Source organism: Abramis brama (genome assembly GCF_963993115.1).
Source record: "Abramis brama genome assembly, chromosome: 4".
NCBI lineage: Eukaryota > Metazoa > Chordata > Actinopteri > Cypriniformes > Leuciscidae > Abramis > Abramis brama.
In genome coordinates, this window is record NC_139966.1 from 7598058 (window position 1) to 7621054 (window position 22997).

The window sequence follows — 22997 nt, forward strand, 5'->3', positions numbered from 1 at the left end:
GCCAAATTCCCCGAACACATCCACCTACGCAGTCTTTATCATATTCTGAATTAAGAAATCATTATAATGCAGTCAAAAATAATTTACAGGGAACATAAAATAATTACTTTACCCTCCGAGTCTTTCGTTCATTTGTCACGTGACAGACGCATTACGGTTCATGAACGGATTGAACCCTGCTTCAGATACGAGCTCCTGCAGAGATGGTGAAGCAGGCCAACACTGCCACTGTGGCACAACAGGCCTAATGTGTGGAACTTGTGTTGGGGTTTTCTGGGGAGGTGGAGTAACTATTATGTGTCCCTTTTGTTTTGAGATTTTTTATTGTTTTGATGTTGTTGTTTTACATGTTTGTTATTTAATCACCTCTTATCTTTATTTTTTATAGTGCAATCAATAAATGAATTGTACATTTTGAAAAAACTTTTCCATTCTATTAGTTTTTTTTCTTTTTTTTTCCATAAATCAGGATTTATACTAAGTAAACAAGGACTGACATTTTTAAAATTAGGGTTAGGGTTTTGCGCGTGCACTGGTATTTTACAGAGTCTCACTCCAGCCAAAGTCCCAAAGTTGGCAACCCTGCTTAACTATCCTTGTTCTCTTCACACCTGTTGTCAATTAATCCCTCATTATCTCCCCTATTTTAGATCCTTTTGTGTTCAGTCCTTTGTCAAGACTGTTGTTGTGAGTAAGGCTTTTCCTGAGTTCGACTCTTGCTTTGTCTTGACATTTTGATTTTTGTCCTGCTTCCACTGTCTCCCTCTCATCCTGCCAGGCCTAGTGTTAGGTGTAACACCTGCCCAGGTGTGATCTTCTGTTGGGACTTGGATGAACCACCCCAGACCTTCTCTGTGTGCTCATCATCTTCTTCAAGGAATTCAGTGTGACGCTATAATTGGTTTCTTTTGAGAAGTGCTCTCCTGGCCCTGAGGACATTTATTTTGGACTTCCTCTTTTCTTTTTGTGTTCCTGTTTTTTTTCCTGGGCTCTTTTGAGAGCAAAATAAACTATTCTGTTTACCTGCAACTGAATCCGTGTCTCTCCCTGACAAGCAGCTCTGGGTGGCAGGGCTACTTGTTGCACCACAACAGCTTTCTGAAGAGGTATAGACAGTTCCAGATGTACATCAATGTTGATTCTTGACCAATGTTTATATTGACAAATCTGATTGCAAATTATTAACGTACCTTATTATTTGTTGTTCTTATAGGTTTAAATGTCTGACTGGGTATTGATTGGGATGGACCAGTTCCTGTTGAAGATCCGCGGCAACAAACTTACATTCCAATGACGCAATCAGCACTTCGAGAGATGCTGGAGGCCCAGCTCCAGGGTAGCTTTGACCCTTTCAAAACCAGTGACTTGTTTGTTGTGGATATTTACCAGGGGCCTATACCATGAAGCCGGTTTAGGTGGCTAGCCAGCTATGTTCCAGTTTAGTTTCCGCCAACCCTGGGTTTTAGGTACTATGAAAGTAGCTCGGCTTTAATCGGTGTTCGTTGCCATGGTATCTTACGCTGCACGGCTAACCTGCTCCAGGGGAAAGTTATGTTCTGGATTCAAGATCTCAGACTGAAGTTTGACCAATCAGCTGAGAGCAAAGAAACATATAGGTGACGTAACTAATTCCCAGCGTCTGTTCTCTGTTGCAATGGCTTCACCTTTTCTCCCAAATCCTGTGGACATCTCTGCGCAAGTTGTTAGACGAGCACTTCGTAGAGAAAGAGTTTTTAGGGACAGACAAAATCCATGTGACTTTCCTGATACTTACTTGTATGAAAGATACAGATTTTCCGCGGAAGTAAAGTCTTCTCTTTGTGAACTTCTTGAGCCGCACATAACAAATGTGACTCGTCGAAGCCATGCCCTTACTGTACCGCAAATGGTATGTATTGCGTCGCGTTTTTTTGCAAGTGGTACATACTTGTATGCGGTCGGTGATGCAGAGAATCTAGGGGAAAACACGGTCTGTCGAACCATTTGCAAGGTGGTCCTGGCTCTGCAGGGGTACATGAATAGCTTCATTGTGTTCCCCGGACATTTATCGTCCATGTCCATAAAAGAGGGCTTTCATAAAATTGCCGGTAAGATATCTTGATAGGGTGACATCACATAAACAAATTTAACCTTTCACACTCGTTTTTTTTTTTTCTTCTTCAAAAAAGCATATTTCAAATTTAGAAATCTATTATACAGTAGTCTGCAGTAGCTACCTGTTAAGAATGATTTTAAATGTATATTTTTAATTCCTATGATAGGATTCCCTAGAGTCATAGGAGCAATAGACTGCACACGTTGCAATCTCCACAGCTCTCGGAGAACATGAGGCAGATTATGTGAACAGAAAGTCCTGTCACAGCCTTAATGTTCAGGTAGGGCTACTATATAGCCTATGTGAAATGATTTTTATTTGCTTTGAGATCAATCTTTAAATAAATAGTAACTAACAGATAGGACAATTATTTACTGTACATTTCATCTGCAGATGACTTGTGATCATGAATGCATAATCACAAGTTTGGATGCCAAATGGCCTGGCTCGGTGCATGACTCACGAATTTTCCGTGAGTCTATTTTGTGTCAGCGCTTTGAGGAAGGCAAGTTAAATTACAGTACACTTTAAAGTTTTAATTTTAATAGCAAAACGTACGAAATTTTCCCCTTTTCTGTTCTATGACAGGGCTTTTTGATGGCCTGTTGGTAGGAGATCGAGGTTATGCATGCCAGAGGTTTTTGCTAACCCCCTATCCTGACCCTCAGACAGGGCTAAAAAAACGCTTCGATGTGGCCCTCAGTAAAACCAGGGTCAAGATCGAGATGACCTTTGGCATCCTAAAGGCACGTTTCATCTGCCTTAGGCGTTTAAGAGTGTCACCAGAGCGGGCATCACAGATAGTGGCTGCATGTGCCATTCTGCATAATATAGCCACTATCAGAAAGGAGCGAGTACCACCACTAAACCAGCTTCTCCCTGATGAAATTGACCCCATCACACTTGACCACCCAGCTGGCGCAGCTGTCAGAGATGCAATCACAACACAATATTTTACTTAATAAAAGCACACTGACACTGCAGATAGGTCTCAAACTGTTTTATTGGTCATGTGGCTAGGGAGGATGAAAGAGACCAAGAAAAATTACATTAATAAACTTTCATACTGTTCATACTAAAGGGTTACTTGTTTAAAAAAAGTTCACATACTGAGATGTTTTTTCCAGCTGTTTGATCTCCAATTAATTTTTTTAATTTGGAGCCTCCTCAGCTCACAGTCCGGCTCCTTCAGTGAACAGTCTAGTTCTAGACTCCTTTTGTACAGGGCCCTGACTGAGTCTGTTTCCACCTGAAACAATTCCACCGCAAACAATCATTACACCTTTTCTGGAGGTTGATCAAATCACAAAAAGTGGCATGACTTTCTACAAACATAGGACTGACTGTCATTTATGTCAAGGGTTTAAAGCATTACCTTGTTCACATTCTTTCTGTAGCCCATTGAGGTAGAGGCCTCAGTTTCTGGGGCAGGTTGTGAAAAATCCTACAATAAAAGAGATGTGTAAGGGCCAGTATACACTTGTATGTTCACAGTTTGAACATTCTTGTTTCCATTTGTTTAATTTCAAGATCTGAGGTGAATTATCCATTGTTGCTTTTACAGCTACAAAGCTGGAGAACTAAACGATATTCAAAGTCACATTGCATGCTTTTAACATTAAAGCGCATAAACAGTACTTGAGATTATCATTGCCACTCTTTGTTTGTTGTTCCAGCCGCACATCACAGAAAAAAAACTGGGGGAGGGGGGTTGAGGTTTAAAAAACTTTAAAAAAAAAACTTAATTGTTTAGCTCCAAATGCTCAGTATTTGGTATAATTACATATAATATAAATATATATAATATAATAATTATATTTAGATATAAGCCAGAAGCTTTTGATAAAATCTCAGTGGCATTGAAATAATCTGCACTGGGAATCTTCTTGCTTTGAATCCTTTATCTTATCATTTGAATGTGTTTCTGTGTGTGAATTTCTATTTCGTGAGAACGGGACTTTTATTTTGGCGTGACAGCATGACGTCATAAGGCTGCGCCGCTCCTGCATCTGTGATTCTGCTGAAGAAAGGTTTGTGTTTTAATCATTTAAAGTTTTTAAACCAATGTAACCAGTTCGGACAATTATATAGAAATATAACGTTATTTTTTAAATGTAACATTATGTATTTAATAACATTAATGAACATAGTTTTTATGAGTAGAGTGCATAAATAACATTAATGAACACTTTTTGTGAGTTAACATGTATAACACAAAAAATGTATATCATTTCGCTTCCTATATTGTGAATTAGTTAATCATAACATACTGTTTGTTCTCTGGCAAGTAATGATAGAGAAACGCCTCAGCTTTTTGAAGCCGATTCAGATTCAAATTAATCAAATGATTCAGAGTTTGTAAGCGCTCGAATCCCCGAATCACGCTGACGACTCCTGCAGTTCACCAGTGTAAATGCAACAAGAACAACAACACACACATGTGGAGTGACAACTGCCAGTTTTTTCCACAGTGTAATCCATTAAATATTATTTACAAATGCCAAAATATTTTTTGTCTGTATAATATGTGTTCCTTTGTTGATTTGTAGTGCTAGTTATGTGTTTTTAGTCTAATCAGATCATTTAAGTCCATAAACTCTCTCTCTGACTGACTCTCTTACCAGTGAACTGAACTACTGAACTAGATCTGATTGACACACACTCAGAGATTTAGTTTAGAGTGTTTTTCTTTCTGTTAACTATTCTCCTCTTAAACAGGACAGAGTGTCCAAACACACAGAAAAACTCCTGGTGAAGCGACTGAGATCCACGTGACACACTATTATAAATATGGCGTTTATTAAAGAGGAGAGTGAAGACGTGAAGATTGAAGAAACATTCAGAGTCAAACATGAAGAAACTGAGGAACAAACAGGTTAGTTTGTGTGTTTTACTGTGTGTTTCATGTGTGTGTTTCACTCCTGTTGATCCCACAATGTGTGTTTCACGTTTTCAACTGAAAACTTCTGTTAAAAGGTGTTGTGTAAATACCCCTAAACATTCAAGGGTGCATTTCCCAAAAGCAGGACCGGCCCGTGGCTTAGGAGACAATGGTCAATCAGAGGCATTTAAGTTCAGTATCACAGTACCGCTCAAAATGCTGGGCTTTCCGAGTTCTTTCTGCACGCTAAATTCTATATGTCGAGTGGTGAGAACTGTGGTTAATGAACAACGTGATTAATGAATGAGAGTCTTCTCAGCAGAACTTGCGCTAGAGCTCCCATTTCCTGGAGGGCCACAGCCATGCAGAGTTTAGCTTCAAGCCTAATTAAACAAAACCTATGCAGAGAATCAAGGCCTATATGAAAACTACAGGTATGTGTGTTTAAGCAGGAATGAAACTAAACTCTGCAGGGATGTGGCCCTCCAGGAACTGAGATTTACAACCCTGTTTTAAGGAAAACGTACCTCAGAATTACAGACTTAAAAAATTGCATTCAATTAAACATACCATAAGATAAATGTGTTTAAATCAAGCTAAAGTAAAGAACCATGCATGACAAATGACTTGGCCCTAGTAGTTGGCCTAAACTTTTGTTAGGCTACAACAGTTTGGCTGCAGCGGAGCCTACAAAACATAATATTGAAACTTATGTGCAATAACACACACTTATATTTGACAAATAATAATAACGGTTAAACGCTGTGATAACACATTTCTCAGTAGTGTCTTGTTTAGTATGTGGAAGAAGGAACCCAGAGGTGCCAGATTTGTGCCCGTTGTATATGAATGATTTTGAATATTTGTTGCAACCTACAAACTCAAATTCTTTCCCATTTAGTTTTTCAGTATGTTGTATTTCTATACCACTGTAACCAATAAATCATACTCAGACATATCCATAATCTGCTGCAATTAAATATTGCTCTTACCGGTTAGATCAAGGATGTAGGATGTCGATTCAGGGTCCTTGGCGGAGCCTTTAACCAGATCAATCATGAATTCGAATGCACTGGGCGTTTGCCAGTATTAATGTTCCATGACCAAAATCAAGATATATTTATAGGAAAAAAGTTACTCTGAGGCTTATTGAAAAACCACATGATTTTGTTATTTTAGAAAGATTCAGAATAATACAAAGACACAATTTTCAAAGGCAAAAATAGCAAACACGTAAAAGTCTTCACTCGAAATGCGGCCCCGAAAAAAACCCTTCTAAGCTTTTTATACTAACCCTATTTTTTGGGCACCTTCTAATTATGGGCTGTCATTATAGTACAGCTAATTCCCTTATAAGGTAATTACTTGGGACTTATCCTAGTCCCTCTGTTAGCCTAAGCTTGCACAAGCACATGTTCAAGTTATCTATTATTTTTTCCACACTTATTTTATGCAGCACGTACATTAAAGCTTTATATGGTAAGTTCCTTTTGACCCTTCTCTAACCTCACACATTTTCTATGTTTGAAGCAAGAGACGTCAAAAGTTCTCTTCAAAACTACATTGGATTTTAACACCCCTAAACATGTCATGTACCTATAGCTACACGCATACATCACACTTCTAACAATGACCCTTAAGTTTGCCGGCCAAGCTCGAACTAGGCTTTAGGGCTGTCACTTTTTATTCGATATTCGAATATGCATTCGAACATGACGTGAAATATCCGTAATCGAACTATAAATAAACTATCCGGTTTTTAAAGTGCCATGTGTAGCGCATTTTTTACAGTCTATAATTAGACCGTTTGTTTTTTATTTTATTGTTTGCCGTCTCATCCAGTAGAGGGCGCTCTAGACGTATTGTAGCGTAGGCCCATGACCAAATCAAGCGAATAATACCAAAAGCCACCCTGTTTTGAAAATGGAAGAGAACGAACATAACAGCCAGCCTGAGCGGACAATTACAACCCCAACGCATCTTAAAAGTAGTGTCTGGAAAAAATTTTGGGTTCTACACCGTAGACGGTAAAATAACCGTAAAAGATTAAGTAGTTTGCCGAATTTGCAAAAAAACGGTTTACTTACACATCATCCACATCCAATCTTCGCGCTCACCTGTCGAGTAACCATCCAAAGGAGGCAGCGGAGTTAGAGACACAGCAGACGGCCAGAGCATCGGGCGTCCAACATCGTATGACTGCATACTTTCATGCACAACCGGTCGGCACCTTGCCAGATGCACGGGTAAAGGCCATCACCGATAAGATGGCAAAATTTATTTGCAGGGATATGAGACCTATAAGTGTAATTACGGGAGACGGGTTTCAGGACCTCATAATGGAACTGGAGCCACGATACACAATTCCATGTCGCACCACTATGTCAGCCTGCATAGTAAAGTTGTATGACACCACACGAGAAAACATTAAGACCTTATTGCGGGACAAGAAACTCGCTCTAAGTACAGACGGGTGGACATCACTGGCCACACATGCTTACGTGACTCACTTCATTTCAGACAAATAGGACCTAGAGAATGTTGTTCTTTGCATGAAAGAGCTAAGGGGAAGTCACACAGCTGCACACACGTTAAACCTGTGAAAACAACACAGAATGGATGCTTCTCAATAAAGCGGCCCTTCTGGATCCCCGGTTCAGCCGTTTGGTTCACCTTTCGCCTGGGCAGAAACACCTCGTAATTGAAAGCTTATCTCAGGAGCTGAAGGAAGCTGAGAGTGAGACCGACGGCGACTGCGCGCAAGAGAGGGAAGACGTGGCTCCGGCCTTAGGTGCCATGGGAAGCTTGTTTGGGGACATGTATTAATCGATCGACTCGGCCAGACGCAACAGTAATGGTATCCAGGACCTTAAAAACTACATGACTGAACCTCCTCTCCCCGCAGACAGCAACACACGCTGCATTGGTGGAGAGACACAGGCTGCAACAAATACCCACTTCACTCAACACTGACGCACAAATACCTGTGTGTGCCAGGCACGTCTGTGCGCTCTGAACGTGTGTTCTCCACCGCGGGGAACATCGTCAATAAAAAGAGAGCTGCACTTGATCCAGATCAAGTTGATAGATTGGTGTTTCTTGCAAACAATATTAAGAAATGAATTAGGCTAGGCTATACGCCTTACTCCTGCTGCTGTTTAAGTTGTCACATTATTGTTTGTGCCTGTTCTGATTCTGTTTTTTTCCATGTAGCCTAATGGTGTGATTGGCTATGCATAGTGGCACTTCATACAAGTTGATAACCTGCTGTTTCAAACATTAAGTATAAAAAAAAAATCCAGACAGTCCTGTTTATGACTGTCAGACTGTTAATTAATTTGTGATTGAATCTCTGTTACAGTGTTTTTTGTTTGTTTGTTTTTTATGGGTGGGGGGGGGGCAGGCATGTAGATATTTGAATATATTCAAATACATTGCATGATATTCGATATCCGTTTGAATTAGATTTTTCTCAAAAGTGACTCAAGCTATGTCACTCACCTACACTCATGACATAGCTTAAGTGTTTTGAAAGTAGTTCTGCTTACCGCGGACTCTACACTTTCTCATCTCTCTCCTGATCCTCCTCACTATCATCATCTGCCACAGGAGCCGACTTTTCCTGATCCTCCTCACTATCATCATCTGCCACAGGAGCCGACTTTTCTCTCATTCTCCAAGTCCGAAATCTCCACTTCAGTAGCACCGATATACACCAGACTTTACAGTCTTGTACCTAGTTATATTATGAAGAAATTTACAGAGGGATTTATAAATATATTATTCCTAGCCTGATTTATATAACAAATTATTCCAAAAAACATGGCAAAATTTTTTTTTTACGCCTATTGACAGTATATTCTGATTTACAGGATAACAAAAGTAGATATCCATAAATATCTACTTAAAATATTTTTTTCCCCATCTAATATGTGAACACAATGAAAAAATAATTTTTAATCTGGCTTTATCCAATACTCAGATTTCAGTTCAGATAATCAGTTTTTTTTAAATATATGCAAATTAGTGCATATTTAATTAGATATTGCCTAATTTGCATATTTAAACATTAAATTACAGAAAACGTGTAATAATTTTTTTCTCATCTTAATGTAGGTAATTAACTGGGAAAGTTTTATGGTGATATCTGCTAGTTACAATTTTTACCCTATTCACCTGTAGTGTCCTGTCTTAAGTAACTTGAGCTTGCTCTGCAAATTCAACACATCCTTATTTGAACATTTTATTTCATTTTCAACCATAAAACTGTTTGCAATGTCTATTATCTTCTTATTTAATCATTCGGCTTGTCTGATAATCTTTATTAACTGCTGAGCACGATGAATTGGTTCATCTCGAGGGAGTTGAGCCTTAGTGGAAGACATTCGCCAACATTTTTCTCTCCTTCTACTTGCAAGCTCTTTTTGCGTTGTCCCTCTGGAGGTGTTGAACTATAAGATCGTCCATAAAAACCTCAACTTTGCTTGTGACATTAACATTTCTTTTTTCTGTTTCATCTTCATCCATTACAATCAATGCATTCAACCAGTCTTTAATATATTCAATTTCTGGGGGGTTTTCAGAAGAAGATTTATCAGAAAAATTCATAATCAATTGTTCCCCAATTTTTATTACAAGTAACAACAGGGAAATTTGTCAGAATATCAAACTTTCCTTTTTTTGGTTGTGTAGTAAAAACACGCTTTAATATTTTCTGAACATTTCTTGACTCAATTTTTCTTGTTAAATCCCCGAACCAGGGGCCTCATATATCAATCTTGCGTATGCACGCTTTCACACTCACGGTCGTATGTACTAACAGTGAAATTAACGCGAGAATGTGCGTTCCTCCACGCCAATTTCATGACTGGCGTACGTACATTTCTCATTGTTTTTGTCCGTTGGCGACTCTTACAAGCAATGAAGTGAAGCTGCAAACATTACACAACGAATGGTTCTACAAGTCTATCGCACCACCACCTGTGGGAAGCATTGCTATTAATTTGCAATTTATAAAATAATTGACATATATTGTCACACGTGCCTTATGGGAATATTCTATCAATTATGCAATTAAGTAAGAACATATAAAAGCATATGCAAACTGATACAACTCTTAGTCTATGGCAATGAAAGCTTTGGTTTAATGTCCACCTTTATATCAGACCATTTCTTTTTAAGGTCATTTAAGGTAGACTGTGTACAGTTGAGACACCTTAAATAACTTGCGTTCGCAGCAAGAACAAGTTGTGATTTTTGCTGTGCACGTGTGTATTAGTGTCCTCTTTGATCGTGGGAAATTTGAACAACGGACGCATCTCCAATCCGAAGATATCGGAAAAGTTTTTTTTTTCCTAAGATATGACGTTCACTTCACCATGCACTCTCCACAATGAATAGCTTATTATCCTTATGTGACTGTTAAACGTAACTGGTATCACCACAAACATTATTCTGTGCCCTAAAAACTGGCATATTTCATGGTATTGTGTCATGCAAGGTAATTGCAAAATGTAGAGAAATGTGCGAGGTGGCCAGCGGGGGATAGTTGAGACACGTCTACTGTACCCCCGATAAGAGTTTTATTATAGGAAACACACTGTTTAGTTGTTCAGTGTTATGATAACAGTTTAAACGCTGTAATTAGCCAGTATAGGACGCAAATGAAAATAAAATTTGATATTTGTGATATTTAAACTGTGTATTATTAATAAATATTGTTACATATCTTGTTCCTGCTTTATACATTTTAACCAGTGCTAATTTAAATAAAATGAATGAATATAAATGGATGAATAAACAAAAATGTTGCCCAATTGTTATTTTCTTTATTTGTCTTTATTTTTTATATTTATAATGAATGGTTAGTTACCATCACATCATTAATAATGGGTGTCTCAACTGTACCATGCACTATCTCAACTGTACCACACATTGGTACAGTTGAGACAAAGTTGAGACAAAAAGCACCTTATTTTTATGAGCTAATTGTGGAAAATATAAACTACTTGTGGGTATTATTGATTGATAATATCTTAGTCTACAAGCTAATGAAATGTCATGTGGCGTGTCATGTGGAAATTCACTTCTTTTCAGTGTCTATCTTTGTGTGAAAAATCAAAACGCAAAAAGTGTCTCAACTGTACTCGGTATACTCTACAGTGCGACTTTCAGATCCCACCGCATTGACGGCATCAGCCAAACTCTCCCACTCATATGTTTTCCTTTTGTTATTAATTCCGGAGGACAAAGTTCCAAATAAAACATTTTTTTTGTTTGTTTCTACCTCCGATAGTAGCACCTCCAATTCACTTTCTGTAAAGTTTCGTTTCTTGCCGTCATTTTCTTACTGCTTTCTTTTGCCAAAGTGGACTCATTACCATATTTAAATTACTTGAATTAAGGGAGGAGACTGGGTGGGGCGTTGTGCTCGTGCATGTGCGCTCAATTTTACGTTAACTGGGATGTACAAAGAGAATATGCGTAGGATCCTTCGTACGCAGAGATTCATACATCTGGGTTTTTTTGTGCGTACGCACATTTACAGCTTTGTCCGTACGCAATGTTTTAGTATGAATTCAACGCAAGTCTTTGTACATGAGGCCCCAGCTGTATATTTTTGACCTCCCACCTGCAGCAAAGGTAAAAATGCCTGATCTCGCTAGATTTGTGCGTGCTGTTTAATCGCCGTTTCTCCGTCTACTATTGCCTCTTGTGGATTGTTTCTTTGTGTTCACTGTACCCCCTACCTCTGGACAGCCTCTCAGCTGGTTCCCGAAACCGCTTGGGCTCTTCGACTGGACTGTCGCCTCGTCGGTTAGCCGCTATCTGGCTGCCCTCGTTCACCCAATGTGTGGCAGCTAATCCTAGCTGCTTCAGCGGCTAACCCGATTGCCTACCTCCTCCTCACAGGCTACCTCCACCAGATGCGAGCCGTGACCGAGACTGGACTTCATCTCGCCCCTGTCATGCCGCGGATCATTTTGGCACTCACATCAGTTATCCACCTCTGTGCTTGTAGTCCATGGCTAACTTCTATCACGGAGCTCTCAGTTCCTCCGCTCAGCATCATGTTCAAATATTCAACTCTGCAACCGGTCATACAACTACCCCACTCCATCCTGCATCCCAGTCATCAAACAGCTCGGACTTCTTCGTCGACCCCGTTACATCCCCAGAAGCTTTCGCGGCAAGTTTGTTTACTTCCACCACTGACAATCCATTCCATGAATCTGGTCACCTGTCTTGAGTAGTGTTCTTTCTGAAAGTCAACGTTTAAGAGAGAGCGAAATCGTGTCTGCACATACACAGAGTGAAGTGAGAGAAATGTGCACGCGCACGTGCGCATCGCCCTTATATAGATTGCCGTTTGAAAAAAAATAATTAATTAACTTTCCGCGAGCCGGCTAAACTAAGCTTCAAACGGTCAAAATACAAATACAAATCCGCGAATTGTTAGTAAGTAAGTAAAAGGACAGTTGTAGAAAAAGATTTTTGTGAAAAGAGTTGAAATGAGAGTTATGTCGAGTTTTAGTGAAACTAGGTCACTCTCTCCTCCGCACATGGTCGAGCAAGAGTGAAACTCCATACCTCGCAAAGCAAAATGGTGATATAAAATCGAATTTTTGTTCTAATTTCATGGGAGTAGTATGTAGATGTAGCCAGAGTTGTATTGAATCATGTGGATGTAAAAATATTCTTGTATAGCCTATGTGCTGTGCATGTTATTAATTTTTAAAGTGCTCGAACATCGGATGACGTCATCACCATCGTTCGTCGTGTGGAATGTGGCTTTCCTTATGAGGAAAAATGTTTATTTTTAATCCCAATATAATGTTTTAATATCTCAAATCATGTTTAACATATCCCCTAGATCTCCATCAACTGATATTAGGGTAAGATGAATCTTATTTTTAATATTACATGTTATTTTTTATTTTTAATGTGCTCCTCAGATGGAGAATGATCATTTTAAATTTAACCAAATTAGTTTTTATGTCAAAATGAGCGTATATGTGTAGTAAATATGTTATTTAACTGATATTCAGATGAAATGAGTTATATTTTCAACTTTAAATATGATTTTTAATTTTTCAAAGATGGGATATGTATAGTTCTGATGGGAACAATCTCTATCACAAAAATCATAGTCCTTTTTTAAGAAGAAAATGAAGATGATACAAAGATAGAAGTGAAGATTACTTTTGATTCCTTCATGTGTAAGAATCCTACTCAAGAACAATGTAGAAAATATTGAAAAACAGTACATTATGTGGAAAGAGTGAGATGAGTAAATTAAAGAGGAAAGGATTATTATTTATTATTATTATCTTTATATACAGGGATTTATATCACCAAACACTATATATCATAACACTTTGATGTAAAGGTTAATTGTAGATTTTGTTTCTCGTTTATATGTGTGTATATACAGTATATGTGTATTGATACTCTTTCCTCTTATGTCAAAATATTTTTTTGTTCTGATGAATCTTTTTAATAATAAACTTAGATGCATGAATTCTCTTTAATCTCATGAATTTCTCTTTCTGCAGACATCCCAACCTGCAAAAAGTCATTTCAGGGAGGTTCACCTCAGAGTTTTGGTCACTAAAAGATATAAAAGCATAATATATCATTTCTATGGCTATAGGCCCATGCAATTGTTAATTATGTTAAAATATGTAGATTACTTTTACCTAAGCTGCTTGTACTATTTATGTAAACTGCATTTATTTATATTCCATTGGAACTTTAAACAGGTCTAAGGAGTTTGCGTTGAGTTTACTAATGTGTTTTAATGTAGCCTTGGCAACTAGCCGGCCTGAATAATATGCACATGAAATGAAACTTGTTGAACTCACCTCAACATGTCTTTTACAATCATTTAACCCACCATGGGCAATGCTGAAGTCACTGTTACAAACTGTACAGCGTGCAAAACTGTCATTATGTTTTACTCTTATAAAACAGGGGTACACTTTAGTGTAGTCTGGCGTAAAATGTGTCTTATACTTTCGTTTTTTGTGGCACTCTCCCTCTTCCATGGCGCTCCTGTTTCTAGATACACTGAACTGAACTGATTCGGTTCGGGAAAAGAGATAAAAGCCCGTCCACTCTGACAATTGATTGGTTGACTTACTGAAACAGGCCAATCAGGATGCTCTCTATCTTACATGCGCTTCATGGGCACACTCGCTCCCTCTCTCTCTGCCGTGTGCGCGCTACACGGTTTACTTTGGAACACAGTCTCTGTCTCCCATGCGCGCTCTTGCTCGCTCGCTCAAGATTCCGGGAGATTTTAACTCATTTGCGGGTATCAGGGAGCCGCTATCCATATGCGGGAGACTCCCGGAACTTCCGGGAGACTTGGGATGTCTGTTTCTGAGTCTTATTTATTTGTATTTCATCTCTTACATATAGAACCACAGTATTAATATATCTGTTTCTATATACTGTTCTACTTTGTTGCTAACCCTGGACTCATCCATGACTTGCAGAGTATCTATAATCTTTTTTGTGTTTAATAAACAAGCAAGAGAAGTAAGCACATTACAGACAAGGTCCAACAAGGGTCTTCCCAAAGCTCAGAGATGGAGGCACTGGCTGGATTAGGGGAATGAAGATCCAAGACCCAGACCTAAGGTCTGAGCCTGGTTATGCACGGGCCATCCATCAACTGACCACCTTAAACCAGTCCGAGCCAGACCACGTCCCCAAGCACGCACTCACTCCTGTCCTGAATCTCATTTTGAATCTCATTTTGAAACAATAAAGCTCCTGCCCTCCATGAACTAATCCTCGACAACACTATGGATTTCCTTCTGCTCAACGAAACCTGGCAACAACCCAATGACTTCTCCCTCAACCAAGCACCCCCCACGGCTACAACTACATCTGCAAACCCCACCCCTCCCGCCGTGCCGGTAGCCTCGCCGTTATTTTCATAAGAAATTCCGGATTGCAGAACTCACCCTCCCCTCAGTATCATCATTTGAATATCTCGCCTTCACAGCTTTTTCCTCGTTGACAGTCATCCTCATTTACCGGCCACCTAAACCAAATCCCTCCTTCCTCTCTGATTTTACTGAGCTCCTTACTGAGCTACTTGTCTCATCTCTCTTTTCACGTCTGCAGTTACTCGGTGACCTAAACATCCACATAGACTCCCCCACCTGCAAGCTGTAATCAGAATTCACCATTTTACTGGATAACTTCACTCTCACCCAACATGTCACATTCCCCAACCATGAAAAAGGACACATCCTCGACCTGGTCTGCTCCACAAACCAACCGGTGCTCGACCTCCATCCATGCCTCTTTCCCCTCTCTGATCACAAACTGATACGGTTCACCATCCATTCTCCAAACCCACGCCGCCGCCTCATAAAAATCACCTTAAATATATCGATCCCCACCATCTCTCTGATCTGCTCTCCACCACTCTCAACCCTCACCTCACCTGATGATCTCACAAACCACCTCAACTCCACCTTGTCTACCTCCCTCAACACTCTGGCCCTCCTCAAAACAAAAACCGTCACTTTTAACACCTCTTCACCATGGTACACACCTGCACTCCGGAAATTGAAACAAACTGGCCGCCAACTTGAACGTCTGGCAAAAAAATAATCTCTCACAGTCCACCATGAAGCCTATAAACTAGGGATGCGATACTCCAATACTGCCATTTTTGCTGGATCGGGTATCGGTCATACGAGGCCTATCCAAATCCGATATTGTGCGTATACCATTCAGTGTTATTGTTAAGCCCCACAAAAGGCACACAAACATTATAAAGCACCATACGTTTTTGTGCACAATATTATAAGTGTTCTGAAGCCATTATATAGTATAATGTGAGATATAAATTAATATTTAAGTCGTTAAATTCAAGATCACGTAAATGTTTCCTTCAGCTGCGGCTGTCAATCATTCTCCATTCAGCATTTAAACAGCGCGCTGCGTTCGGTTATGACAGTTAACACCTATTATTATACTTGATCTGTAGATAAATGTCTATGGTTTTGCATAAAACAAACTTTATCTTGCTGGACTTTATTGCTGTACCTTAATCGTGTTACTTTCTACCGGGTGTCTGTTAGATCACAACACTGGAGTAAAGTCAGAGCACTATTTGTTCTTCACGCGCACAGTAACTGAAATTTAAAACTGTTAAAAGGAACTGCTGAATAGACTATTGCATAGATAGATACTGTATAATACACTACGCATCAATATGTATTTTCTTTGTGCTTTAAACTTTTCAATGCGGACTCGACGCGCTGCGTGCTGTGACTCGTTGCTTAAAGCGCAACATTCTGCGCTCGGGATGCGCATAAGCGCTGTGTGCCGCACTGTATTGGAGCCTTTCATATCATAATACAGTGACACAGTGAAAGATTATTAATAGCCGTTCTTGTTCTGTCCTATCTATCATATGTTGCTACCTCATTAAACAGCTGTGCTATACACAGGGCCAAAACAAAATTTAAATAAAGAAAAAACAAAATTTAAATAAAGAAATTCTGCCGCTCTAGGCGAAAAACAATTGTGCCGCCTGTCGTTTGATTATTTTGCAGGAACATTTGGAGCTGGTCCAAATACCATTTTTTGAGCTTTGAAGCTTCGGTTGTAATGAACATCGAATATTCAAAGCTTCGGAGAGAGGGTGCTGAACATATTCGTCTCTCTAATAAAGGCAGTATTCTCTCTGTGTCTGTCTGTTTGTTTGCATTTTGATTATTTCGAGAACAGTTCATCCAATCAATTTCACAAGGGAGTGCAGTCGCATTTGGTGCAATATAGATAGACACGCGAGACGCGACACATTCAGAATGAATACACTTTTAGTAAACTACAGAACAGCGCGAGCGGGAAGCGACGCACCTCATGCGGGCAGGGCATATGCTCCGAGATGGGACACTGATATTAAACGCACACACACAGGTCTGTTAACTTACTTTTAAGGTAGTCTAATATTTTTCTGACTAACAAATTACTGACACAGTAAAGGGTAGATTTAAATAAAGAAAAACTAAATTTAAATAAAGAAAAAACAAAATTTAAATAAAGAAAAACGAAATTTTAAGAAAAAACGAAATTTAACTAAAGGAAAACGAAATTTAAATAAAGAAAAACGAAATTTAAATAAAGAAAAAACAAAATTTAAATAAAGAAAAACGAAATTAAGTTAAATTAAAAACTAAATTAATTTAGATTGATAATAACGGGTAAAAGGGCTAATACATTTTGCTTCTATTATTCTATTTTCCACAATGTCAAAGCAACGCAGCTTAACCCAAAATACAAGCTCAGGCATACACTTCTGTCCATACAAACTCCACTGTTCTGCGATCTAGCCAGAGAACACTCCCGCAGGAACACTTTAGTAGGCCAAGAGGAAGCAAATATATATACATATACACTATATATATGCGTAGGTGGATGTGATCGAGGAATTTGGCTGTTAAAAGTATAACATTTAAAGCCACTTAAATTAATGAAATGACTTAAATAAAGATTCGTTCATTTTGATGAACGAGATCGAACAAGAGAGTCAGTAAAATGCTCCGAACTTCCCATCACTCAGTTATGACTCATGAGAGCAGGGGGCGCGGCAGCGGCAGCTCAGCAATCATATAGCCTATTTTATGAATTGTTCATTCCCGGTTGGCACACATTTTGCCACCCTTACAAAAGTGCCGCTCTTGGCAATTGCCTAGTTCGCCTACATGGACGCGCAGCCCTGGCTATACATTTAAAAAATGTCTCAATTTTATAGTAGGCTATATATAAAATAATTGATTTATAATAATTGATATAATAATTGAATTATCAATTGATAATTGATATTTTACAACAATACAAAGAGATACAAATGTGTAAAGTTAACCAGATTTAGTGTTACACTTATCGTCTCTAATTTGTTCCCCACTAAACTTTTTTTTTACAAAATGTTCAGATGTTATACGATTATTGTGCACTTGTGATTTTTCTAGACTAAATTTAATCTCCACTAATCTAGTTTATAATAGCATTTATGTCAGATTATGATCATATATTTGTTGTGTTTTTTCTTTATAATGAAGTTGTCTGTATTAACCCTCTGGGGACCAAGCTGTTTTTGGGGTCCTTGAGATGTTCTGACATGCCTTGACATTTGTGCTTTTTTCAGTTATTTATAAACATGTTAATGGCTAAGGTGTAAATTCACTCTATATAGCACAAACAGGGCTACCATAATATGCGAGCAATGTGTATGTAGATGTTTGTATTTTTAAGAGAATAATGTTTATGCGTGGTTATTGGAAAAAATAAAAATGAAAGTTGCTGAATTAAGACCACAAACCACATATTGAATATGTGTCCACAAGACTTTTGACTAATGGATGTTGTCCCTTCGAGTTCTAGCTTCAAAATGATGTGAAAATAGTCTTGCTTTATCGTTCACAAAAAAAATACATTGATTTAAATGGTGTAAAACAGGTTTTGCTTGGAAAGCCAATATGCGAGGGGGAGGAGTAGTTTACACCTTAGATTACAAATGTCCCACCCACTCTGCATAATGACTCTGCCTAATGAGCCATTCATTCAGGTGTGACACTGACTGAGCCACAATGCAAGGACAAAAGATGTATTTAGAAGAAGACTTATATTGACCATTTAAGATTTTGCTTACATCTATCTTGTAAATGTTTTGCTATTTTATTAAAAATGTTACAATTACAACAATAATTACAATTTCAACAACATTTCAAGTGTACTCTTTCTTTGTAAAAAAAAAAAAGAAAGAAAGAAGATTATAGGCCTACATTTTATCATATGTATTCATTAGTTTGAATATAGCCAACATTGGAACATCTAACATCTTAGTCTATGACTTTATTTTTGACAAAAATAGTATTTTATATTTTATAACGTTAGATATGAGCAGAAATTGCTAAACAAAAGCTTATTTGATGTGGCAGTATATTCTACAGTAGCCTAAAAACTGTACCCAAATAGTCAACAAAATGTTGTCTTTCATACTTCGCCTGACTGTAACGTTGTTTTTATGAAATATTAGGGCATATAAATGCTAATTTGCAGTTTAATACGTTGCTTATACAAATACATTTTATTTCAACATATTCCAGTCGATTTTTACTCATCTCAGTAGGCTATAGCAAAGCAGTTTATTCTTTCACACACAGATGCGCGATTCATATTTAGGCTAAACAGTCTTTACAAATATTGTACCCTTCATTCATCTCACAGAAAGGCGAGTCATAGAAATGCGATTCATCTTTTTGCGGTTTACATAGGCCTACACTAATGTTATTCCATAACGTTATTCCACATCAACATTTGAGAAAAGAAAACAGCCTACCTCACTCCTCAGCGGGATCTGCTCCTCATATCAGGAGATATTGCTCCTCATATCAGCACTGTTCTGAGGAATCTTTTCTCCATAAGGTAGGCTATATTATGTCTCACACGCGACGCTTTGTTTACAGCTGATGTGGGCGTTTCACAGGTCTGAAATGGTTCTCAGAATTTGCGTTTGAATAGCACGCGCTCTCCGGGGAGTGGTCACATTACTGTGAATTAGCTCGTAATGAGCTCGACTGGAGTCGCTCTCTTTTTATACAGATTACAGAAGCTGAGAATATTTGTTTTTTATATAAATTACTTCATTTAACAGATGCGATCTCAAGCTTTATGCCCGTGGGTCTGTTTGCCTGTTTGACTGAATTTTCGCGGAGTTATAGATCATTTTCGAACGCGTTTCAAATGGGAGTTTACTGACAGAGAGAAGGCAGAAATCGCATCATGTTAATTTTTCTTTATTTGTCAAAAAGCAAAACACTTTATTTTGATTGTGAGTATACAGATAAAAAATAGAAACTCAACAGGATCGATTGATGTATTACACGAAAATGAAAGATCAAAATTAACAGAGCATTTAGTGTTTATTTTTCATTGCTAAAAAAAAAAAACGAGCAAAACGCGCGGGCACGGGCGCGTTTTTGGTCCCCAGAGGGTTAAGTAAATTGTGTTGAACTGATCATCACTATTTTGTGTGTTAAACACAGAGTTATAGACATTCTACTTAATAAAAAAAAAAGTGCACTGGTATCGGGATCGGTATCGGTCGATACTCAGAATTTTTGGTATCGGATCGGATCGATTCTGAAAAAAATAGTATCGGTGCATCCCTACTATAAAACTCAACCTTATTGCCTACAACCTGGATGCAACACAACTTCCTCAAACTCAACAGGGATAAAACAGAATTCCTCCTCATAGGCTCTAAATCCACACTCAGCAAAACCAATAACCCCACTCTCACCATCGACGGCACCATTGTCTCCCCATCTCCCCAGGCCCGCAACCTTGGCGTGATCTTTGTTTTCACCCTTGAACCACACACCAGTCATGTCATCAAAAACTCCTTCTTTCATCTCCGCCAAAGTTAGACCCTCTCTCACACCCCCTGCTGCTGAAAGAATCATTCACGCCTTCATCTCCTCCCGACTGGACTACGGCAACTCACTTCTTGGCATCAGCTCTACCTACATCAAACAACTCCAACTGGTCCAGAACGCAGCTGTCCGACTCATCACCCGCTCCAAATCCTGGCACCACATCACTCCAGTCCTAAAACATCTCCACTGGCTTCCTATCTCCCACCGGTTCACCTACAAAACCCTGGTCCTCACTTACAAAGCCCTCCACCATCTGGCCCCCTCATACCCCAATGACCTCCTTTCCCCCTACCAACCCTCACGGTCCCTCAGATCCACCTCAGCCGGTCTCCTCTGCATCCGCAAGTCCAACCTCCGCAGTTTTGGGGACAGAGCCTTCTCCAGGGCAGCTCCCAGGCTCTGGAACTCCCTCCCCCAAGAGATCCGCACCTCTGAGTCCCTCACCATCTTTCAGTCCTGCCTCAAGACCCATCTCTTCACCTCTGCCTACCCCTAGCCCCATGCCCCCTCCATTTTCATCTGTGCCTGCATCTTGTTTTGTTTTGGTTTTGTTTTTTTTATTTAGCATTTTTCTTATTATCTACCTGCCCTGTAAAGTGACTTTGAGTTTGTGAAAAGCACTATATAAATTCAATTTATTATTATTATTAGGTTCCGATATAACAGGTTACATCTTTGTTAGTTGTTTAGTGGATATTGGATTCAGCATGCGTGTTGTAGGATTTGATGTTTTACATGTTTAAATGTGTTCATGTCTCTGTGCCATTAAAATGGTATTAACTTGATTTGTTTCTTTTTACCCTAGACCTGATGGAGCTGAAACAGGAAAGTCAAGAACTGAATGAAATGAATGAGAAATATTGTGATTTCATGACTGGGGAGAAATCTTTAAGTTGTTCACAGACTCATAAAACAGAAACTAGAAACCTCCAGATGAGAGTTCACTCTGGAGAGAAGCCTTTGACCTGCCAACAGTGTGGAAAGAGCTTCAGTCGAAAAGACAGCCTTAAAATTCACTTGAAAATCCACGCTGGAGAGAAGCCGTTCATATGCCCTCAGTGTGGAAAGAGGTTTACACAGAAAAAAAACCTTAATGTTCACTTGAGAGTTCACACGGGAGAGAAGCCTCACACCTGCCAACAGTGTGGAAAGAGATTCACACTACAAGCAAATCTTACGACTCACATGAGAATTCACACCGGAGAGAAACCCTTCATATGCCCTCAGTGTGGAAAGAGTTTCAGATATAATGAAAGCTTTAATCATCACATGAGGATTCACTCAGGAGGGAACTGTTTTACATGTAATCAGTGTGAAAGGAGTTTCACAGACAGGAATCACCTTGAGAATCATGTAAAAATTCACACCGTAGTGAAGCCTTACAAATGCCATCAGTGTGGAAAGAGTTTCAAACACAGAGCAAACCTTGAGGATCACATGAGAATTCACACTGGAGAAAAGCCTTTCACCTGCCCTCAGTGTGGAAAGAGCTTCACGGTTAGGGGAAGCCTTAGGATTCATATAAGGGTTCACACTGGAGAGAAGCCTTACAAGTGTCTTCGGTGTGAGAAGAGTTTCAAATATCACTCAGACCTGAAACGGCATTTACAAACTCATTCAGAAAAGAAAATGTTGTTTTCCTCTGTGTGACGAGGTTTAGAAAAAGGAGAAATTTCAAGAATCATCTGCACATTCACTCTGGAGAAAGACGATTCAGTTGTGATCTGTGTAATAAAAACATCACACTTACAAATACATAAATAAAAATACATAAAGTCATGTAAATGTGAGACCCTGTTTGTGTTCTTTGTTGAAGAGTATGGCAATAGATAATGTGTATCTGTTTGAAATCTTAAATTATTTTCTTATTTATTAATTAGAATATTACGGAAGAGCTTGGTGAAGAAAAAAAAAGTATCTCGTTATTTCGAGATATTAAGCCGTTATTTCAACATAATATGTGTGAGTGCAACAAGCAAGATGTGCATTTGTAAATCCAGTGATGCGTGCATTGATTTTATTAATAAACTAGTGTTCACATGTCACTGTGTCTTCTGTAGGCTACAGTTCTGTATCAGAAGATTACAGACTAGGCTACAGTTGACGATCGCTATCTCCGTAGTGAACGCGCCTATAGAGAGAAATGCACATAATGGATTACAGAGAGTAGCCTATTTTTGTTTTGAATTGTTTTGTTTAAAGACATTTCAAGCTTTCTATAGATAGGCTATATTTCTCATGTCTGTGAGGCATACGCTGAGTTTCGTTTCATTTATGATGAGATGTGCTCCAGTTCACGTGCAATGCAAGAGACCGCGCCTCCATGTCATGATTATATTGTCTGCTATATTTGCTTCATATTAATTAAATCCAGGCAATTGGTTGATGAAAAATTGATTAAAATTAAGATACAATTTATAAAAAACGAAATTCACTTTAAAGAAAGGTTTTCTACAAAACAAAACTTATTGAAGTGGTCAAAATCATGTCTGTCGACCCACTCCATGTCTCTCGATATATTGCGTATACTTTTCATAATCAACATAGATGG

General features: G+C 38.7%; 1 protein-coding gene and 1 pseudogene across 3 annotated transcripts; both read left to right on the plus strand.

Annotated features, from left to right (window-relative positions):
* Positions 1-1654: 1654 nt before the first annotated feature.
* LOC311081384 (putative nuclease HARBI1) lies at positions 1655-3057 on the plus strand (annotated as a pseudogene). The gene is made up of 4 exons: positions 1655-2087; positions 2262-2375; positions 2489-2600; positions 2684-3057. The product of its transcript is annotated as a putative nuclease HARBI1 (transcript).
* Positions 3058-4050: 993 nt separating this feature from the next.
* LOC311081619 (uncharacterized protein) lies at positions 4051-22447 on the plus strand. Of its 2 annotated transcripts, XM_084112193.1 has the most exons (3): positions 4051-4125; positions 4814-4970; positions 21252-22447. In XM_084112193.1, exons 2-3 carry the CDS (start codon positions 4886-4888, stop codon positions 22094-22096), a joined length of 930 nt encoding a protein of 309 aa, XP_083968319.1. In that variant the 5' UTR covers positions 4051-4125; positions 4814-4885; the 3' UTR covers positions 22097-22447. The 2 variants fall into 2 exon arrangements, with proteins under 2 accessions (XP_083968319.1, XP_083968320.1); XM_084112194.1 differs by lacking the exon at positions 4051-4125 and having other exon boundaries at positions 4770-4970.
* The last annotated feature ends 550 nt before the right edge of the window (positions 22448-22997 follow it).